Source organism: Manis javanica, chromosome 8 (assembly GCF_040802235.1).
Source record: "Manis javanica isolate MJ-LG chromosome 8, MJ_LKY, whole genome shotgun sequence".
Classification (NCBI taxonomy): domain Eukaryota; kingdom Metazoa; phylum Chordata; class Mammalia; order Pholidota; family Manidae; genus Manis; species Manis javanica.
The window spans coordinates 66,227,692-66,250,879 of NC_133163.1; the positions used below are offsets into that span (position 1 = coordinate 66,227,692).

Consider the following 23,188-nt stretch of genomic DNA (forward strand, 5'->3'; position numbering starts at 1 on the left):
CACCGGTCCCACAGGGAAAAATGCGGGATATTCTTTGTCCTCAGGTGCCGGTCCCAGGCACCCGCTCACCAGTCCCGCCGCCCTGCCTCCCTAGCACCGGGGTCCCTGTCCCTTTTAGGCTTCCAAAAAGCGCTCGCCCAAAAGAGAAAAAAAAAAGGGGAAAAACGCGCGATTTCCTCTGTCCTCAAGTGCCGGTCTCAGGCACCCGCCCACCGGTCCCGCAGGGAAAAACGGGGGATATTCTTTGTCCTCAGGCGCCGGTCCCAGCCACCCGCTCACCAGTCCCGCCACCGTGCCTCCCTAGCACTGGGGTCCCCGTCCCTTCAAGGCTTCCAAAAAGCGCTCGCCCAAAAGAGAAAAAAAAAAGGGGGAAAAACGCGCGACCTCCTCCGTCCTCAGGCACCGGTCTCAGGCACCCGCCCCCAGGTCTCGCAGGGAGAAACGCGGGATATTCTTTGTCCTCCGGCGCCGTTCCCAGGCACCTCCTCACCGGTCCCGCCACCCTGCCTCCCCAGCAACGGGGGCCCGTCCCTCTAAGGCTTCCAAAAAGGGCTCGCCAAAAAAAAAACCGCTCCGGTTTCTCTCCACCCGCCGGGAGCCGGGGGGAGGGGCGCTTGGGTCCCGCCGGGCTGGGGCTTGTATCTTACCCCCTTCACAAGGCGCTGGGTTCTTGCAGGTGTGGATGTGGTCTGGATGTTGTCCTGTGTCCTGTGGTCTCTATTTTAGGAAGATTTTTCTTTATTATATTTTCATAGCTCTATGTGTTTTTGGGAGGAGATTTCCACTGCTCTACTCACGCCGCCATCTTGGCTCCCCTGGCATTGTTCCACTTTTTAGCCTGATTAAAACTGGTTGATGGTTCCACGGATGTTCACTTTGTAGATAATTAATTCATCTTGTATTTATGTCTTCTGTGCTTTACTGTATATGTAGTATGCTTCACAATAACCTCTCCCCATATACCCCCCTAAAAGCTTCTGGCCATTGGTGCTTCAAAAGGAGCTGTGAAACTATTTGAACTCTAATATACTCCTCAGTTCTAAATTTCTAGGATTTTAGAAAGGTATTTTATTTTTCTTAGCATGCAATAGGGGAAATCTCCCCCTGTTTGGAACTGAAAGACAAAGAATTCAGATAAAGGTAAAAAAAAAATAGGTTTATTACCATCAAAAAGCTGGTTAGAGGATATTGACCACAATGGGCTATCAAATGCCCTACTTTTAAATTAGATAAACTTTCCCACCCAAGTCCAAGGCAGAGAGAGGTGGACAACTTTAGGTTTCCCTACTGTGGCTTGCTTCAGAGAACTCAGGATTTGTCTGAAATCAAAGAAATGCAGACAGAAAGAAATTTACCCATAAGATGAGTCATCCTTCTTCCCTGGAATGGAGTGAGTGGGGGAGCTTGCCTTTCTCTCTTGGACAGTGGAATGGAAATTCTCTACACTCCATGGAAATGTGAAAAATAAGGAATAAATATTACCCCTAACAACAGGCAGGCTAGCAGTGCTTGGTAGTCTATCTTTTTTGAAGTCAGCTCTTTGAAGCTTAGCAAAGACTGCTGCAGGCAAAATTTCAGTATAAGCTTCATTCTTGCTCTTAAGGATGCTTTCCCTTCCTCTACTTCTGAACCTCCAGCCACCATTTTTTCAGTGGCTTCCTTGATATATCTTCAGAGACTAGAAGGTAAGGAAAAAGGAGAAAGGAGCAGGAATTACATGTGCAGATCTTCTCAAAAGCATGTATTTATGAGTAAAGACTACCTTCTCCACTTATTCATGAGGTGTATTAAGTTATGGTACACAATTTCAAGTGCCTCGGGAGCTGACTTAAATTTCTTTTTCTAGGTAAAGTTAAGCTTGGTTCAAGTACTTGCTTTCTGATATTTAGAAGTCCTCAATGATTATTCATATTGGCCTCATCCCAAAAAGACAATAAAAATACAAATACACATCCACACTTAATGTCATTATTTCCTTCTCAGAGTGATGCGTAATGATTACTGTGTGTCCACAAATACTTTTATTCATGATTTTAATTAGCATGGATAAGTTAGTCCAGAAATTACAGTTAGTAGCACATATTTGTTTTTTTATTCAAATGTTTATTTTTATTTTGAGGTAATTGTAGATTCACATATGGTTGTGAGAAATAATATAGAGAGATTCCCTTATGCCCTTTACCCAATTTCCTCCAATAGTAACATCTTGCAACACTATACTACAATATCACAACCAAGATATTGACATTGTTATAGTCATAATATAGCTATAGAACATTTCCATTATTACCAGGGTCCCTTATATTGCCCTTCTATAGCCATAAATAATCCCCTCCCCCTCAGCCTCCTTTACTTAACCCCTGGAAACTACTAACCTATTTTTCATTTCTGTAACTTTGTCATGTCAAGAATGTTATATAAATGTAATCACATGGTACATAATCTTCTGGGATTGGCTTTTTCATTCAGCATAATGCTCCGGAATTCATCTATGTTGTTGCATGAATCCATAGTTTGTTCCCTTTTGTTGCTGAGTAGTATTTTATGGTATGGATATACCATGGTTTGTTTAACCATTCACCCACTGAAAAGCTCTGGGCTGTTTTTGGCTATTACAAATAAAGCTGTTATAAACATCATGTGCGATTTTTGTATATGAACAAAGTGTGTGAAAACATGTTTGTAGTAATGTGTAATTCTTTGCCTAATTTTCTGGCTGTCTCACTACAGAGCAAAATATGTCAACACATTTGCCAAAGGTCACAGATTACCTCTTGTAACTGAGGATTAACTAAGGATTCTTATCAATACTTGCAGCTTTACAACTACTTTGCTTCTTGACCTTGAGTAGTCCTTGACTCTCTGAGCCTTAGCTAGACAAGATACATGTTTTTCAAAATGTATTATTTGAAACATGAACTCCATGAAATGCTCTAATAAGGGGTGGCAAGGTGGGGGGCAGGGGGAGAAAGAGTTTCATGGTCAAATAAGTTTGAGGAAATGCTGAACACTATATTCCTCATTTGAAATAAACAAATGTCCTTCGGTATACCAAAGGAGGAAGCCAGTATCCAACTGTCGAAGTTCAAATCCCAGCTCCATCACTTGCTGAAATAGTAAACCTTAGCCAGACACTTAACCATCCCATACCTCAGTTTCCTCATCTGTAAAATGGAGATAACAATAGTACCTCACTCATATGAATGCAAGATTAACTATAAGGACACAAGAAAATACTTGATATATGTTAGCTATTATTATTGCCATCAGAATCATCAAAATTGTTATGATCTTGTTAAAAATACACATGTCCAGGCCTCACCCCTGGAGATTTATATTCATTAAGTCTAGATAAGAGTCTGGTCCAGATGAAGAAGCAGAGGTTTATCTACACTAAGAGTATATTCAAGATAGTACTAGAGACTGAATTTAAACCCAGACCAAACTGGCTGATGGAGAAGTGTCACACTTATATCCATACACAAATTTAGTAAATCCTTTATATGACTAACTCTGCAGTCCTGCAAAAAGAGTACAGTTCACTTGTGAACTGAAGGGTGGGCTTATAATATAAACTCATGATTCCTGAAGGAATGCAGACAAAATAAAATGTAGTTCTGTAGAGTCGGTATACAGCTTTTAAGAAATTCCTAAATGTAGTAAGCATTCATATATGAAAACTTTATTTTTGAGTTATTGCTTAGCAAGTGATACCTGAAAATAAGACATTATTTCCTTACAAATACATGATTGTTATTATTTCTGTAGGTTTCACCGCTGCACTGATGATTTTCAAAGGACTTTTTATTGTTAAGCATTAAGCGAATTTCCAGGATACTTGGGGAATCACTCTAGAGGTGGCGGCAATCTTTTTACCACTTCTGCAGCAATCCTCAGGTAAGCTTTTGCCTGGAAAAGAACAGACTCATTTGTTTTATATTTCTCCTTTGTAGACATCAAATGACTCATGAACTATTTGCCATAGCTATCCATTTAATTTAACAATAAAAAGGCCGAGTGAGATGAGGAAATTCAATAGTGAGAAGATACTGCTGTGTATATTGCAGATGGGGCAGGGGCGAGAGGATTTTAGATTATTTGGAGGTTAACTATTTGGAAGGTGACTTTCTGAAAAAATATTTAGTGCCAGCAATTAATGTTTTTCAAACTGATTCCTGTGTCAGCAAACTAGTAACCCAGGCTAGTCATAGAAAAATTAACCCTTCTTCTTCTGACAAATTGACATCCTGAGTTAGATATTGCCATGAGAGTTGTTAGTCATCTTAAGGAGGACTATTTATTACCACCCTATAGTTTTACCCTCTGGAAAGTATTTTCTTCATCCTCTCTGAGACTAGAGTACAATACCAGCACTGAGCATGACAGGCTCCTTCATCTGGTGAATTCTGAGTACATGTAAGACTTTATGGGATCAGTTGTTACACTCTTCATATCTGGGGCCCCCTGTGTGGCAGAACATGAAGAGAGCTCCCAAGCCACCACATGGGCCACAAACTAACCCAATGCCCACAGCATCCACTTAGAACAACAATCATGACATCTGTATTTTAAGAATTTTAAACAATTGCAATGAAAATATTATTTATTTCCCTACCGTATCTATAAAAAGCAACTGTAAGACATAATAGCAAGATTTTTTAAAGTCAATAATTTCTATATTTAGATACTTTTTATGTATATGAGACACATATACTACTTCTGCTGGTAACAGCTCCAATTTACATGAGTCCTTGCCAAGTACTATTTCATGTATTCTCACAGCTACCCGAGGAGTAAATCCTGTCATTATCTCCACTTTTTGGACAAGGAAACCAACACCCAGGAAGGTGAGGCATCTTGTCAACAGCATCACAGCTAGTATGAGATGAGTGGCCTTGAAGCTGGGCTGACCAACTCTCCTACTCTGCACAGTAGAAGAACTGTGTGTGTTCTGTTTATCCTGACTTGATGAAGGGCTTCAAGTGTGTTTCACATATCTTCATTTTTAAAAATTATGCTTGAGCCCTAACCGCTGAATTATGCTTTATTTTACCATAAAAGTGTTAAATTTCTTTTAAGAGTCCATTTTTTAAAAAGAATAGCTCTCAAAACATGAATAAGGCCTTAAATTTTTTTTATTGAGTACCTAGCACACCAAGAACTGTGTACCAGTAACCTCACTTAGGTAAAAGAAACCTCATCGGCTCAACCTGGATGAAGAAACTGGGAGTTGCTTGCTCAAGGTCACAAAGTTAGTAGCCTCACTTTCAAACCTGGGCCCACCAGACTCTGAAGCCCAGCCACATCACATTAAACAGTAAACTTAATGTGCAAGTAATTCTAATCATAATGCTTTATCTAAAAATGGTTTCACTCTCTGCTATAGTTAACAGAAACAATTGTTTTTGTTTAAAAATATAAATAACATATTTTATAAAGAAACGGTTCTCTTAAGTCTAATGTGCTAATTTTCACCAATGCATGTTTATAAATACCTTTTATCTCCTAGTAGCTTCTAAGGTATTTAAGCATAATATTTTAGGATGAAAATTTAAAGTTCACTAAGGCAAGCTGAGACAAGGCCATCATTCTATAATCTTTTAGCTCTTACTTATGTTAAACTAGAGACATAAACCTATCAAGCTACACAAAATACTGAATGATTCAAGAATAATCAGATTTAACCTTTGCTTTTTAATGGACTATCTCCAAGCTTAAACTTTCAATATATCACACCCAAAATAATGGTTAGATTGTCATTTGCTGAGAAACCACTAAAAGTGCTTAGTGTAACAGTTTCAATTTCTGCAAAACTGTTGAGATTGAATTTTTTCAGCCAATGGAATATCACTTCAACAAACACTTTTTTGGTTTTTACTGTGTACAAGACATTGTTTTGGGAAATCTGTGGGATGTAGTGATAAAAAAGGAAGCAGAATAGCTCACTAGTGAAGAGTTAGGGCTTTGAAGCCAGACAGGAATGGCTTAAAATCTTAGCTCCATTATTTATTAGCTATTAGGCCTTGGGAAAGTTACTTAACCCTTATAGGCTCAGTTTCCACATCTGTAAAATGGTTAAAATAATAGTATTTACCTCAGAGAGTTACAGGGCATATTAAGTAAGAATACATTATGTGAAGTACTGGCACAGAAGAAGCAAATAAATATTAGGGACTGTTATTATTATTGTTCTGTCCTTAAGTAATTTACAATCTCATTGAAGAGCTCACATAAACATGCACTTTTGGGCACTTTGCCCATCTGAGGAGTAAGAAATTAAATCCCTCCTTTTTAATTTGTAACTAGCAAAAAAGCAACACACACACATCATATGTAAAAATATGATTTAGACTCCTCAAACTATTAGTACTTCCTTCTTTCATCAACTCAGCTCAACACAGACTAACCCTTCTCTTGTAGTCAGGATCTTACATCAGGCCATTAGAGGCACAGATAACATTTGTGGATCTTATTTGTCTGCTCCATCATTAACAAGTAAAAGGTAATGGATGGCAACCACAGTACAAGAAGTTTTATGGACAGCTTTTTTCCTTTATCTTTGTTTTTAAAGACTTCTAATTTATTATACACATTTATTTCATATTAAGATTAAAAAGGTAATAACTTAGAAATTATAGGATAATAAAGTTTCCACTTATATTTGAAAGTCTTTACCAGGAATATCCTAGAGGCAATAGAAAGAGTTCTACTTGATAAAAAAGGATGAAATCATAAAATTATCAGTCAATCATGAGTCTATTACTTGTGTCCCAGACTCAATCAAAGGCAAAAGGTAGGAATACTTGAATTAACAATTATAATCACACAAACAAGAGACAGTGCTATACAATCTAAGAATTCTGAATCCTCAGTGTCCACATTCACTCCCTTCCTCTACTGCTTTCTCTGGCTATGACGCTATTTATAATTGTAGTTCCCATTACTCCCTTTTCCTCAGTGGTGCACATGCACAGAAGGTTTTGCTCAGTCATTGAGTTGGTGGCAGCCTGTTGGTACTTTTTAGCTGATACTGTAACCAACTTTTCCAATGATGCCTCAAATTCAGCACAATCCATACTTTTAAGTTAATTCTTTTTAGTGTTTGCCTCTTCTGAAAGTTAAGTGTTGCTGGGAGAGTTAAATGCAAAATGCCCAATTTAAAAAGATTTTATGGGCAGAAAATGAGAGCCCTAGAATGTGGTGTTGCAAGGAAGGAGTGATGGAAGATGGCAAAGAGAAGGTAGAATTTGGAAGAAGACAAAAAGCTATAAGTGAAATTTTAGTGATGAATAATTTTGTCTGTAGGTCAAAAGCAAACAATAAAAAGTGCCAATATAAGGGGCAAATAATTAGCAAATAATTTATTGCTTCTGTCCCATTAAATTTTGCAGAAGTTTATCATATTGGCAAGTTAACAGTTCCTTAAAATTCTTTAAATGAAGCCATGCAAGCTGAATGGGCATTAAGCCTCTATGAATACAAAAGAATCTGCTGAGATAGCTGGGACTAGCTTCTGAGAGAATATTTCCACTTAAGTCCATAGGGCAAAACGGAAGGTATTATCAGGAGGTAAGATTCATCATAAGAATAACCAGAAGGATCTTAATTCCAGAACTCGGTAACAGCTTCCTCATGTCTAGGACTTAACATTTTAATGCTGAAGCTGAGAGCTCTATTCTATCTCATGATTCAAATTCTACTACTCTGATTTCAAATGCCACCAAGAGTGACATTTACTTGATGCTATGTGAGGGGAAGGGCATAAAGAGACTCAACTCTTTGACAAAGGGAAGAGGAAAGACATTTAGTGTCATGACATATAAGAAATTTCAGAAGACAAAAAATACTCATACTTGTATTCTATTTGGCATTTTTCAAAGTATTTTCACAATACCATCTCATTTAACACTCCTCATTATGACATCAATTTACAGATAGAAATATTCATAGACATTAGGGAATTTCCCTAAGGTTAAACCTAGAAAGTAGAAGTCTTGGTAATAAAATCCTAAACAGATAGAGATTTATATTTTTTCCTTCCATGCAGAGACCCCTTTGAAAATCTAATAAAGCTCTCGTCCAATTACCCAGAAAAATGTACATAGATATATTTTGGATATAAGTCCTGGGGATTCTCTGGCCCCGTTAAGGTCCTTTGTACTAGGCCCTTCAGTTGTGCATGCCAATGGGACCTGAGGAGCAGAGTTTGCTCACTCTCTTCTGTATGTCTGTGATATGGGAAGGAGGTGGACCAAAAGCTAGCCTAAATATACACAATGCACAGACACTGAACTTCTCTTGCCATTGATTGGGAAGGGAAGCAGATACTGACTGCACTGGGAAGAACTGTATATATATATGTATGTATAGACTGTGGTGTCAGAGTGTGGTGTGGAAATGGCCTCTGGTACTATGTGGACAAGCTCCTTACTAACAACAAACCTCTGCTTCTTCATCTTAAAAATGGAGATGATTATACATATTTTCCAAATGTGCTACGAGAACCAAATAAGATAATGTATTTAATGCACTTAAGTACTGTACTCTTCTCTTAAAAGGAATTAAAGAAATAGTAGCTATTAGTGTAGGACACAGAAGGTGATATAATAGAAAGAGGCCCACATTTGGAAGGGAAGACTTGTCTCTTAATCAAAACTTACATTTATTAGTTCTGTAACCTTGGGAAAATTATTTAACTTTCTTGAGCCTCAGTTTCCTCATCTGCAAAACAGGGACTATTTATATGTATTGTGTTAAGTTGTGAGCATAACAATTATGTAAATAAAATGCTTAACAGTGTTTGGTACACTGTAATTGCTGTTATTATTAGGAAGACTATTTATAATAATTAATGTCTGAAGTCTAAGAGTAGGAAGTAATAACTTCCATGGAAACAGAATAAATACAAGGCACTAGTTTTTTCCTTTTTATGACCATGTCCAAATCTTAAAACTACTCAAAAGTCTTCATATTTAATGTTGACAATGTGGTACATGAAATTCTCACTATTTTTGCAGAGACCTCATCAAATCAAATCTAGCATAAACCACAAAGTGACAGACTTTTCACATTCTCATGAATGTTACCAGCAACTGTAAAATAATAGGTCTAATGTTTTTGTGAATGAAGTTTTAAAAAGCATGTCAAACACTGTTGTTTAGAGTTTTAAATCATAGTATCTTGATGGTTGCTATCTGTTCTCTGATCTATTATATTCCTTTAACTCCCTTGAAATGTCCCTTCACTTTTGGAGAATCTCAAAGAAAAAAGCAATTAACAGACAGAAGGAAAAAACATTTAAAAATCTAAACTCACATAACTGAAATAAACTAGTAAGTAATGATTCTTATTCATAAGGAATCACCACACAATGTCTTTAATCTGTTCACAGGAGGCATTTAAAAGTATGTAATTTAAAAACCTCAACTTTCATTCACTGAAAAAAGTAAAGTACACGGATGGTAGCTGGGACTGTCAGACTTTAATTATGAGAGTAATAAAGTTATGGTTTTTGCTTTTCTGAAAGACTTCTAAGAAAAGACTGAAAAGGAAAATTTAACATTTAATACCTAAAAGGCAGAGAAGAGAAAAACAATGATAAATGCTACGCTACATTTACTCTGAGATTATATTCCCAGCAGCTCAATCACCTGTAGCGTAACTGCTGACTGTTAAAGAGAAAGGGCCTTTGGGCCCCTGAAAGAGAGAACTCAGAATCAGTCTACTTTACTAATCCAAGGTTCCTGACTGTCCATTTACTCTTACTTTAGCCACAGCTCTCACCAAGCTTGGCTCCTTTATTTTCCAGTTTGCAAAAAATGAGAGGAAATAAAGCAGGATGAAAGGGGCAGTAATTATGGATGGACAGAATAGCAGTACTATAAAGTTATACCCATTAACTAAGGCAAAAAGAAAGGCCAACTATCAGAAGATTCATTGGGGCTGTTCAGCAACTGCAGAAACTACATCAAATCTGGTGTGCCAGAAGATGGCTCCGTCTCTAACTTAAATAGCAAGTGCTTCTTAGGCGAAAAAAGACACAGGTGATTGATTTTATTTCTACTTTTTAAAAAGCATAAAATAAAGATTTAATGTTTAAAGTTATAAAGCTTCAGCAATCTTGAAAATCTACCAAGTATCCCCAAGTGATGTCAGCTAATGAAACACTATTAGTTTCTCTATCTCCCCTCCCCAGTCATATTTGTTAAAATAAATGCAATGAAAATCCCATCTCCAAAGGGTTACAGAATTTCCCTATACCTAACTCAATACTTTCTTAACATTAAGTTCCCTTCCCCCAACAATCAGCTGGACTTTTAATACCAAAATATAATAACCTTGGGCAGTTAGATATTGCTAGCCAGCAAGATAAGATCTCTATACACTCTCATTGTTCATATTCTTTGTGAGAAAAGTGGCTGAGTGATGATTCTTTGTAGGTGAACTTGTTCAGTTGATAATTCACAGGCAGCACTGGTATGCCTACCATATAAAACAGTCACTTATAGATGCTAGGATAAGTTAAATACCCTTTTGTTTTAGATATGTATTATAAATAGATAAACTTGATCTTCCCAACTTTCTTTCTATATATCAAAGAGTACATATCCTGTAAAAATAAATTAGAATACATATTTAAAAAAATAACTTACCTCATCACTTCCAGGCTGTGAAAACACAATCGGCTGGCCTTTATCTGAAGCTTCCCTTATATTAAGGTGTAAGGGAATGTCTCCTAAAAGAGCCCACCAGATATCCATTAGTGCTACAAAGGTTTTGGGCATTTGGAATTTCACTATCTGAACTTCAGAAATAAATAAAAAATCTAAACTAAATCAATTCAGGCCAACCTGAATCATGACTATCTTCATGTTGTTAAGTTTCTGAGAAAAGAAATTTCAAATGAAAATATCCCATTCGAGGGCAGTACAGATTGCACCTGTCTATATGAAAACTATGTGGCAGCCAATCAAGGGACAGGACCTCTGATTTATTCTTTGCTAAAGGTCTTCCAACAAAAAGTAGCTTGGAAGACAGTTTTAAATTATTTCTTCCTGTAATATCTGATATAGACACATCATACCACATAATAAGAGGAAATGATAGGGAGGCAAAGCATTAAAAAAATAAAAGTACAACAAAATAATCTTCCTGATGTTGGCAGAGGAGTAAGCTAAAAGAACTGTTGAAAAGTATGCCAGACCTGTTATCCTTACTATTTGCCTCTTTATCAGATAGAATTATCGTTCTTTTATTATTAACCTATATAGCCTTATATATAACTTGCATGCTTGATGAAGTCTCAGGAGGTATGTAAGAACCTCCAATATACAGACTTGAGGTTAGAGAGATTGTGTCTTTCCTGGGGAAATTAGGTAGAATTTAGGGGGAAAATGCTCTGACCCCTGATCCAGCTGACTCTTTCTAACACACCATCACAAGTGAAGCCTTTCTAAAGGCTGAGATTTAAAATGCAGTAAATGGAGTCTTAAGTAGAAGAGCTGACTTGTCATGGTACTCAGCATTCTTGGAACAACTCCAGATTCACACAGAGTTTATTGAAATTTATTGAAATGTGTTTATGTGTGTATTTTATATAAGTAAGTCTTTCAGCACCATGCCAAGAATGTAACTAAAGCAGAAGAAATGTTAAAAAGTTACAAAACTATTATAATTTATATTATGAACTACATGGAGGAACAGAATTTTTCATGTTCTTCTTGTTGGCAGATTTTGAGATCTTAACCAACTCTTTCTTTAAGTCTTTCCTAAATGTTCAATAGCCAAGTGACAAAATACATAAATATTTCAGTAGCCATTTAAAGATTAGTTTTACAGTAAATTTAATGTCTATTGTTTATAGATCAACTTGAGGCTATACGAAACTGTCACAGGGGCAGGCAGAGGAAAATATGTTACAGTAAACTTTTAGAAACCAATTAGAGTTTTTCTCTTGATTTATGAGGTGCCATTATAATGAGGAATTCTTAATGCTTTAATTTCTATTGCAGTAATGGAAGGGGGAAAAAGGTTAAACCTTCTCTTTTATATATGCCACCTATTGACATTTCTGCCCTCCAGAGCTTTACAGTCCTACCTAAAAGCACAGAAGAGTAGACCAAGAAAGAGGAAAACCTTGTTAGAAAATAGGTGGCATAGTGAGAGTAGTAATGGGCTAACAGTTGTATACACAAAAGGATAAAAAGAAGTAAGGGTATGGAGACTATGTGAGGTGCAGCCTGGCCTTAGAAAGTATCTCTGAGGGGCTAGGTCTGAAGGGAGTGAGTGCACATTTCAGAGACATAGTTAAGGAGGTCTCTGAAATGACCAGAGACCTTAACTACTATGCATTAACAGACCTATGGGTAAATATGGATAAAGCTCTGAAGAGCCATTTTACCAAATAATCATTTAAAACATTCTGATGGAAGAAAATTAATTAAAAGGCAGCAAGGGAGTTAATGAAGGACAAATAAGGGTTCCTGGGTAGGAACAAGGGGGAGGGTGGTTCAACCAGCCAGGAGATCACAGCTGTGAGAGCTCTTTCCCTGATTTCATTTTCTCATTCCCAATTCAAATATTTTTTACTGGAGCCCCTGTTCCAGTTCATGGGAGATCTCTCTGGCCCCCCCAACTGCATTACAAGGAGATGTGCCCTGAGTTGTAACTCTAAATTATTTTATCTGTAACACTAATAGGTACAGCAGCCTATGGTACAACCTGGTTTTGTAATCAGTGTTTCTAAAACATTTCTGAGCCAACTATACATTTGTAAACTGTTTGTTAAAATGTTAATTTCCATATGAGAAATTGTTTCTCTAGGAGATATGTTTCATATTCTAAATAACTGACTTACAAAATTGTACCAATGATTTATAAAGTAGGGAATTACGATATTGTCAACATAATTCAACAACGCCACTATAATTACACATTTACTTTGTTATATAAGTGAAGTCAATCTGTTATGACATTATGCAGATTTGGGAAATTGAACTTTCTAGGTTAGTTAAATGGAAAGCAGTTCCAGAATATAATTAGTGGCTATAATTACAGCAATGTATCAAACTATATCATTAGTATTCACCTGGTATTGTGGTGGCTGCTACAGTGCAAATGCATAACAATCATACATTTAACATCAACTTTTAGAAACTCAATTGTAATAATGTTTTGAAATTCCTTGATCTCTAAGGGATCTTAATTGTTAACTACCTAAAAGTAACAATTCACTCTATGCCTCCCTTACTCAGCAACTAACATCTCCCTTTGTCCAGAACAGAAACTCATTCACAAATAGAATATCAAAATACTTTTCCTAAGAAGTCCATTAAGTTGCTTGTGGATTTTTTAAAAATCCGGTTTTATCTAAAATCTGTTTTGCTCACTGATTTTACTTCTCCTCATAACATGAATTAATCCTTCAATTAAGTAATGTGAAGAGTATATACAATGTAAATTTCAGATGCCATATTTTATAGACTTGGCAAACACATAAAAAGATGACAGAAAACAGAAAACATTGTCTCAACTTCAAGTTATACACAGTTTTATCTATAGCAGAACAAACCTATTTGAAAAGTCTTCTACTAAAGAAATATAAAAAGCCAAAGAAAGGTTAGTCCATAGAACTGTGCTATACTAACTTAAAACACAAAACCAAATGCAGTTCATCACTTTCTGAGACACTCTTCATCATTATGTTTTAACCCCACTCTCCCTTCTGTCATTTCCATTGCAAAAGAATATCCTATGGTCTTACCTAGAACATCAAGATCAAGGGTCTGTGCTAGTCTCCTTGTACCATCAGCACCAAAAATATGAGTTTCGTGTTTACACTTTGGACACTGGAAAACACTCATATTTTGGACAAGGCCCAGAACCTAGAATAATAAAAACACTTTAAATTAAACAAAAAACAAAATCTCAACCATTATTTCAACAAGTTTTTACTGAGTGACTGCTAGGTTCTAGTGATACAATGATGAAGATTAAGCTCTGGTCTCTGCTCTTAAGGAATTCACAGGCTAGTGTGAGAGCAAGACACATGATTAATTTTAGTAATATTATACATGCTAAAGAGATAGGAATAATAGGGATCAAAAAAACTCTGTCTAGCATAATAAAAGGAATCTCTGACTTGCCCACAGAAAATTGTTTCTTCAGGTTGAAGGTGAGAAAAGACGTTGAGACCTAGTAGGAATTCTGGGCAGAAGGAAGAGCACAAGCCAAGACAGTGAAATACAGCCATGCGCAGGCTATTGGGACAGCAGCCTAGTGGTTAAGGAAGGCCAGGGTAAGACGGTAACATGCTAAATGCCATCCATGTATTTCAGACTTTCTTCTTAAGACAACAGAAAACCATAAAAGGTTTTTAAAATTGAGAAGATAGTACCCAGAGGGCAGTGTTACACGGTCGGATCTATGTTTTAGCAATTTAGCTATGGTGGATTAATAAGTGGAAAAATATATAATAAAAATTATAATAATAATATGGAAAAATAAGTGGGAAGAAACATGGGAAAAAGTTGAGGCTAACTATGGACAAAACCTCATAGTAAATAACAGCTAAGATACACTGAGTGCTTATGTGCCAGGCACAGGGTAAATGCTTTAAATTTACTATCTTATTTCCTACTCACAGAACTTTTTAAGATGAACACTTTATTAGCCCCATCCTATAGCTGACACAGTTAGCAAAAGACTGAAACTCAACTCTTACCAGAATGCTATCATTTGAAATGAAAGTTTAAATTTAAACAAAAAATACAAAGTGTCCATCTCTTTCTGAGTTTCCCCAGCTTCTGGCACTTCATAACTGTTACTTCATGAAAACTTGTTGAATAAAGAGACAGGCTCTGCAAATGTAATCCTTATTCATGTTCCTTTTAATCCCACTTTCTTATTGATGGGAAAGAGTAGTTCTCTTCTAGAGTAAAAATGGGGAACACAGGATTAGAGGTAACAATGTCCTATCATCCTATCAATTCCACCAATAAGATTATCATTATAGGCGATACCTCCTTTGTAACACTTGTATTTTAAATAAAAAATAGCACTGACAGTCCACAATGAAACATACAGACAAGAAGGTGATCAAATTTGTTATTCTTTCATACTTCAATTAAAGAAAAAAACTGTTATTCTTTCTGGAAAGAAAAACAGAAAAGACTGAAATTTCCCACAATACATGTAAAGAAAGACAAACAGTGAAGGACATAAATTTGTAGCTAAGCATTTTTTCTAAGCATCTAATATATGCCCTGTTGCTGATGCAAAGTATCACAAAAATAAATCATACTATGTTTTGGTAATTCACTACCACTTCTAAAAAGATAGAAGAAAACACAACTTATGTGTTTATTCACTGTGTCTATATAATATACTCATTACTTGGGCAGTTTTACTGCCATTTATGTTAAATGTGATATATGCCCTGACTTAGGGCTTTCAACTTAAACATAAAAATACCACTCAAGAAATGGGAAAAGGAAAAACACTTGAATAATGTGAAAATATGGGTAAGGGTATATTCCAATCTAGACAGAATGGGAAAAGTTTCTACTCTGGAATCTTAGACTCCCCAAGACATAGAGAGGTATGGAGCAAGAGTATATTTTTAGTTTGGGTGATTAACATCTTATTATCAAATTCTTCTCTATGGTCTGTATAAATGTCTCAGCATGGTCTCTATACAGACTACAAAATGTCATAGACATAAAACTGTAATCAAATCCAATATTTAATGAGCCCCTATTATATGCCAGTAACTGGGCGAAACACAAGGAGTAGAATATAGTGGTGAGGAAAACAGACTTGATCCTTGCCCCCTTGGAGTTTGTGTGCTAACTGCAGAAACAGAATGAACATATAATAGTGCAAAAATCTACTTAAAAATTGGTACAGCTTCTCTATAGTATTAAGAGAGTGTAGGCCAGTAAAGACTCTCTCCAGCCTGGGAGTCACAGAGGACTTCTTTGAGGAAGTATTTGACCTAAAAGTGAAACAATAAGCAGATTAAAAACAAGGAGAAAGGGAGGACAACACTCAGGACAGAGCAGGGAAAACACATCTGCAAGGAAATCGAAGGCCAGCACCGCTGAAGTGTGATGTGCGAGGCACAAGGTGGGGCTGAAGTGGTGGGACCTGTGGGCCGTGTTAGGTATCCGGGTCATATAACAGGTGCAAAGAGAAGCTATTGTGGGGTTTTTAAGCATGAGAAACCATTATGCCTATCACTGTAGTTGATGCATTTCTTGGGACTGTAGGGTTTTAAAAACATCGTGGACTGGAAAAAACTAAAAGGAATTGTCCTTATTTTGTGGGTTTTTTTTTTAGATGTACCCAAATCCAGGTTCTCTGAAACCAATCATATCAGTAGTGATAGTTTTTAAGACTGTCTAAAATATTTCCAGGTTCTCCCGGACACAAGGTTAGAATTTTTCTTCTCTGCAATTTGTGAGGCCATGTAACTTGTTTTGGGCAAAGAAATGTGAACAGAAGGGACATGTGTCACATCTAGGCAGAAGCTTTACATGCCAATTTCCCATGACCCTTTCCTCTGTCCCTGTGACAGCGAGCTTCCAGAGAGTGACTGCTTCATCAGTTTAGGTGTCAGACTAAGAACAACACAGACAAGTGTTTAAGTCAAGCCATAACGAACATGCAGCATGAGAGAAATAAACTGGTGTTGTTTTAAACCACTGAAATCTGGGGGTTGTTAATACACATAATTCTGCCCATCTTGGCTGACACAGAGGTTGGGGAAGAAAATATTAGAATTTCTATTTCTGCTTTATGATTTCCTTTTCTAATTCCTATTTTATATCTTTTATAGTGAAAATAACCTATCAATACAATAGTATATGTATACTATACATAGATACATATTATATATATATATATATAAAGCTTACTTAGAAATAAATATATATATAACATCTATGCTCAAACATCATTTACTGATAAGGATGTATGATCAAAACAATTTGGAGATAACCCTCTAAATGTTTGAAATTCAGGTTTTTGATCACTAAACTTGATTGTTACTGGTAATATGTAACTACTTCTAGTTTAAAGATAAATGCCCAAATATTGCTTCCTAGGTTATTTTGAATAAACTAATCCCACTTAACTCTAGAATTCCCCTATCATAAGAACTTTCTATATGTGTACCTCTTTGCTTAAAAAAAGAGTTGTAATGAAACAGAACAGAGAGCCCAAAACAAATGCATGCATGAAAGGCACTGATTTATAGTGGTGATGACACAGTACTGCATATTTATTGGATATCCACATGGAAACAAGTTGTAACACCTATATCTCACCATTCACAAAAATTAATTCTAGATGGGTTGTAGAGCTAAATGTAAAGTAAAACAAGAACACTTCTAGAAGAAAACAGGAGAATAAACTTATAACCTCAGAGACAAAGATTTTTCAAGCGATGTAAGTTGGCATTAAACATAAATAAAAACTTTTTTATTAAATTGGACTACACTAAAATTAATAACTTATCAGAAGACATAATTAAGAGAGCAAAAAGGAAAGCTACAGAGTGGGAGATGGTACCTATAATATACATCCAGACGAAGGACTTTTACCTGGAATATATAAAGAACTAAAAATCAATTTAAAAAATCAGATAATACAATAGAGAAATGATCAAAAGACTTAACAGGTACTTCATGATATTCAAATATAAGAAAAAAAAGTTCAACTTCATTATCATCAGAGAAATGAAAATTAGAACCACAGTTAAATACCTTACATTTATGCTTAAGACCTGATTCAAATAGATGGATATCTACATGACTACAGTAACAAATGCCATATGTTGGTGAGGACATGAAGCAACTACAACTCAGTTTCAGTTGAGGGCAAATTGGTATAACCATTTTGTAAAACTGTTTACTAATTATCTACTTAAACTGATATATGCTTATACTGTAGCACAGTAATTATACTCAGTTATATATTAACAAAAATGTGAACATAATATTCACCAAGACATGCGCAAAAATATTTGTAAATAGCACTAATTATCACAAAATGTAAAACTACCCAAATGTCTACCAACAGTAAAAGGGACAAGTCAGTGTGGTATATTCACATGATGGAATGCTCCACGGCAATGAGAATGAAAGAGGTAAGCTACAATCAAGAGTAGGAGTGAATCCCTCCAACATAAGTTTAAGCAGAATAAGCCACACAAAAATATATACTTATTCCATTTACATAAAGTTCACAAACAGGTGAAACTAATCTATACTATTAAATATGGGTTCTACTTTGGGGACAGTAACCAGGACATGGCACAAGGCAGGAGCTTCTGCAGTACTGGTAATATTCTGTTTCTTGAATACAATCGGTATGTTTGCTTTGTAAAAATTCATTGAGCTACACTAAGATTTTATGCCCATTTGTGTATGTATACCATACTTCAATAAAATGTTTTCTTTTAAAAAAGGTGGTCATGTAAAGAATGGCCAATAAAGAATTAAAAATAACCAAATGCTTTTTTATTGGGATCTTGTGAACCCACACACGAACCAACTGTTTTAAATAGAAAATATCCTGTAGAAAGAGAGAAGGAGCAGTAAAACTAAGATGAGGTCTTTGGGAGGAACAATAATCTATTCTTCTCACCTGACACTCCAAGGAAAAACTGAAACAAAGTCTAAACCCAGATAAGCTGGGAAATACTGGGGTTCTAAATCTGTAGTATCTAATAATGTAGCCACTAGTCACATGTGGCTACTGAACACTTGAAATGTAGTCTGAATTGAGATGTTCTGTAGGTATAAAGTACACACTGGTTATCGAAGACTCAGTATGAGTAAAAGAACATAAAATCTCTTCTTCTCTTGTTGGATCTTTTATGTCATTTTCAGATTTTGGCTATTATAAAAAACGTGTCTATCAATGTTTTTATATGTGTCTTTTTTTTTTGCTAGAATTAGGTTATGTATATGTAACTTTAGTAAAAAAATGCCAAAGTTTTCAAATAGACTTCTACCAATTTACACCCCCATTTGCAGTGTATAAGATTTCCAGCTGTGACACAGCTCTGACTTTAGGTATCGTCAGTCTTTTTCCATATTAGTAAGTATGGTGAGTGTGTAGTAGTATCTCATTGTGGACTGTTCAATTGTCAATCTGTTTATTCTGGGAACTGTATTTCCTAGAATCTTCTTCCCTATATGGCTCCTCATTAAAGTTCACCACAAGTAAAGCAGCATGAGATTTGGGAATGGAAATGAAAGCACTACACTCTAAAGGTTTCCTTTGGCTAGAGGTGGTGAAAGATGCAGTGGTGTAGGGCCATCCCAGTTCATCCCCATTCTTCCTGACCCCCGTGCCCAGCAATCTTCGTATTGTGGTTTTAATTTACACTGCCATAGTTCTTAATAAAGTTGAGCAAATTTTTGCATATTTGTTGGTCGTTAGTATATTCTCCTATGTGAAGTGTCTGTTTAGGTCTCTTGTGTATTTTTGCCCTTGATTATATGTTTTTTCTCATTAAATTGTAAGAATTCCTAGTATTTTTTAAAATATAATTCCTTTGTTGGTTGGCTCTTAATTTTATATTGATTTCATGTTGAAATGATAATATTTTGAATATACAGATTTATACTGATTAAAGTATATTATTAAAATTAGCTTCACTTGTTTTTTTTCTACTTTTAAAAATATGGCTACTACAAAGACTTTAAAATTACATTTGCGGTTTGCATTATACTTCCATTGGACAGTGCTGCTGTAGACAATTAAAGTCTGACTATAGAACTTTTAGTAGTCCATTTAATGTTCTTCTAAGGTCCCAGAAATGCACAAAAACTTTCATCAGGATCTGTGATTTACGAATATTTTAAAATATTGAACACAAATGAAACATTTACCTTTAAGACTATACAGGGAAGATGAACTGTCAAGTTTCTCTACTTGAAATTATACCGAATATGTTAACACTCATGTGTGTTTGGTTATCTCATTCTGTTCAGAAGCTCATAAAATAGTCACATACACTCATACATATATTTATTTAATTAAAAAGAGGAAAAAACACTTATTAAGATATTCAGTCTGTGTGGCAGACAACTATTTCAGCACATGGGTTATGGTCGGAGAAAATTTAAAAGAGAACCTGAGTGTTGACATTAAAAAGATTTTTTAAAAGTGCCTAGTTTTTTTAAGAGAAATCCTTTGTAATCAGTGAGTTTTGAATAGGGGCAGCTAATATAATAAGGAAGAACATTAGAATATCCATATTACAGTTTTATTCACGAAAAATTTCCAAATAGGAAAGAATTCAAGTCTACATGACCACCTCTTACCCGTCAAAAAGCTTTTACTGTATTAATAATTTGTTATTAAGCTATTTGTTGTTTATTGTAGAGCTATTTTGCTTATCCTTTTTTAGCAGAAACATAAGAAAACAGAAGCTTTCCCATAGCTTAATTTACATAACTCCATGGAGATGCAGCTGTAAGCATGCTCAATCATGTTTTTAATGTCTCATAAAATCCTTTTTTTTCTTTTACTTCAGCTAGTTTTACTGGAAGTAAATGCTACATGCCTGCCTAGCATCAGCCACCACATACTTTTTACATGGCACTTTTACTTTATTCCAACCCATCATTGGCTCAGAAAGGTACTTCCATTACTAACTTTTAAAAAATTGACTCTCTTGAAATATCAACATTGTTCTGAAATATTGGATTTTTGTGTCTAAATATACTGAATTAAGCAGTCTCAAAGGCCTCGATTTTAATTTCTTTTTGGCATTTTAAACTCAGATTCAGGTAAGTACAAGCAAGATTTTTAGGCAACTATAGTCCATTTTCTCAAGGTTACAATCAGGTTAACTTCTTGCTGACTAGAGATTGTCACAAAGATTAAAAGCTATGATATAAAAACAAAATGAAGAGCAAAACCTCTCTATTAAATAGAGAATGAATAGTAACTGAAATAGATTAGATTCATAAGTGCTTTTCTATTCTCCATTAGCCTTGAACCAGTTTTAGTATATTCCTTGAAACTTGTGTACAGATACTACAGTTTAAAAAAATGAGATGGGAGTTCTTGTCTCTCTTTCAGAAGTAGTCTGGTATAGAAAGAACAATGAATGGGGAGGTCTGCATTCATGTTCCTCTCAGGGACCAACTAACAAGCTGAGGTACATGAGGTACAACTCCACTACCCTATGACTTGAATTCTAAAATGAGGGCTTATAATGATCTCTAAAATCTACCACTGTAACAATAGCATGCAGAGCTATCCTTCACAGTACCATGTGCTAAAGATCTATACTAAGTACTGTGTGTATAATCTCATTTAACTACCACAGTGACCTAATGAGGGGGATCACAAAATACTGAAAACTAAATTATTTGTTCAGGGTTACATAGTACTTAACAGACAACATTCAAAGAAGGTGGGTCACTGGGTTGTATGTGGAAGTCACCAAACAAGATGACAAGTTAATGGACTACAGGATTTTGTTCATGAAACAAGATAGCCTAAAACAATGAGTCAATACAGTTTAGTGGGTCAATTTGGCATAAGAATTAGAAGAACAGTTATAAAGGAAGGCCTTATTTGAACCATCTTTACCACTCTTTGCTCCACTAGAGTCTTACTCTTCATTCCCTTTTGCTACCATGGAACTCCCTTTCCCCTTAATATCCTCATTGTATGTCTCCTGGCTGTCAACAGAACCCATGGCCCCTTAACTCCTCCCCATTTTTCAATCTACCAGGTTATCCTCACTTGCCTATAATCAGAACCCCAATAGTAAGCAAATTAAATGGAGACCCCTCTCATTCCCTGGAATCTTTCACTGTGTTATATTCCATGACATCTGCATTATTAAACTTCCATCCGGAGAGAGGAAAAAGATGGCAGTGTGAGAAGTGAGGCAGAAATCTCCCAAGATCCCATAAAACACAAAAATACAGCAAATACAACTAACCCTGAAAAAGCAACCTGAAGACTGCAGAACTGATTTCTACATCTGGGGGAAAGAAAAGACCTCACAGAAAAGGGTAAAGTAGCAAAGCCACAGTCCAGCAGGACCGAAGCCCTCCTCCCACCCTGGCCCACAGGCAGGAGGAAGAGAAACAGAGCAGGGAAGGAACAGAAGCCCAGGACTGCTGAACACCCAGCTCTGCAGATCTTCTCTGGGAGTACAAACCCACATTATGTGGTGTCTGGAGATTAGTGGTGTTGGAAAGGAGAAGGAGGCTCTGTGCTATGCCCCTGTAGCTGCCGTAGGCAGGTCCACCCTCTGGCTGGCTTAGCATCATGGTGGGGCAGCAGGAGAGTGGAAAAGTCAGAGATGAGTGGAACAGTCAGAGAGACTGAGATTTCAGCTGCTTGTGGAGAGCACAAGATGTCCCCCTGGGAAAAAAAGAAAGGTGGGCACATTGAAAGACTTTCCAGCAGTAAGAGGGACTATAAAAGGGCAAAGATTACACAGAGGTCAATACATAGGAGAAAGTGCACGTGGATAAAATCATCCCAGCATGATCACCCTAGCAGGTTGGGAATTCTCAGAAGCTTCAGTGTCTCCATCCCTCTGGCTGGCAATACAACCCCAAGAACCCACACTGCAGTAGGCAGCCTGCCACTCCTACCTCCTGGTAGACACTAGTCCCACTGTCCTGCTGTCCCACCATGATGCCAAGACAGACAGAGGGTGGACCTGCCTATGGCAGCTACAGGGGCATAGCACAGAGCCTCATCCTTGGCAGGAAAGGTGAGCATTACAGCCAGAAAGACAGTAAAGAGCTCTTCCTTCTGGAAGGCACTGTTTCCACTCACCTGCAACCCTGACCATTGCTGCAGGTACTCAGCAGCTCCAGAAGTAGAACTTCTAGGCACTGAATGGCACCAAAGTTATTATTCCATAGGACACACTAAAAAAAATGAAACAGTGAAAGAATCTTGTCCAAACAAAACCGTAGGAAAACAATGCCAGAAAGAGGGCTCAATGAAACTAAAATCACTGATCTTCTTGATAAAGATTTCAAAATAAAAGTCATAAACATGCTCATGGAGCTACAGAAAAATATTCAAGATACCAGGAGAACTTCAAGAAAGAAATAAAAACTTTGAAAAATACAGTAGCTGAAATAAAACATACAATGGAGGCATTTAAGAGGAAATTAGATGAGGTAGAGGAGAT

At 36.3% G+C, this 23,188-nt stretch overlaps 1 protein-coding gene across 9 annotated transcripts in view; it reads right to left on the reverse strand.

Moving 5' to 3' along the window:
• Window positions 1–762: 762 nt before the first annotated feature.
• Window positions 763–23,188, reverse strand: part of NUBPL (NUBP iron-sulfur cluster assembly factor, mitochondrial) — a 259,893-nt gene continuing 237,467 nt past the window's right edge. For 7 of the 9 annotated variants that reach the window (XM_073211392.1, XM_036999438.2, XM_073211388.1 and 4 more), the window contains 3 exons: window positions 13,763–13,883; window positions 10,653–10,735; window positions 2,083–3,909 (listed from right to left, as the gene is read on the reverse strand). In XM_073211392.1, coding sequence (XP_073067493.1) covers window positions 3,847–3,909; window positions 10,653–10,735; window positions 13,763–13,883 — 267 coding nt within the window. In that variant the 3' untranslated portion in view covers window positions 2,083–3,846. Of the gene's footprint in view, window positions 1,679–2,082; window positions 3,910–10,652; window positions 10,736–13,762; window positions 13,884–22,805; window positions 22,920–23,188 lie in introns of those variants that run through there. The other 2 variants (XM_073211389.1, XM_073211394.1) reach the window with 2 other exon arrangements.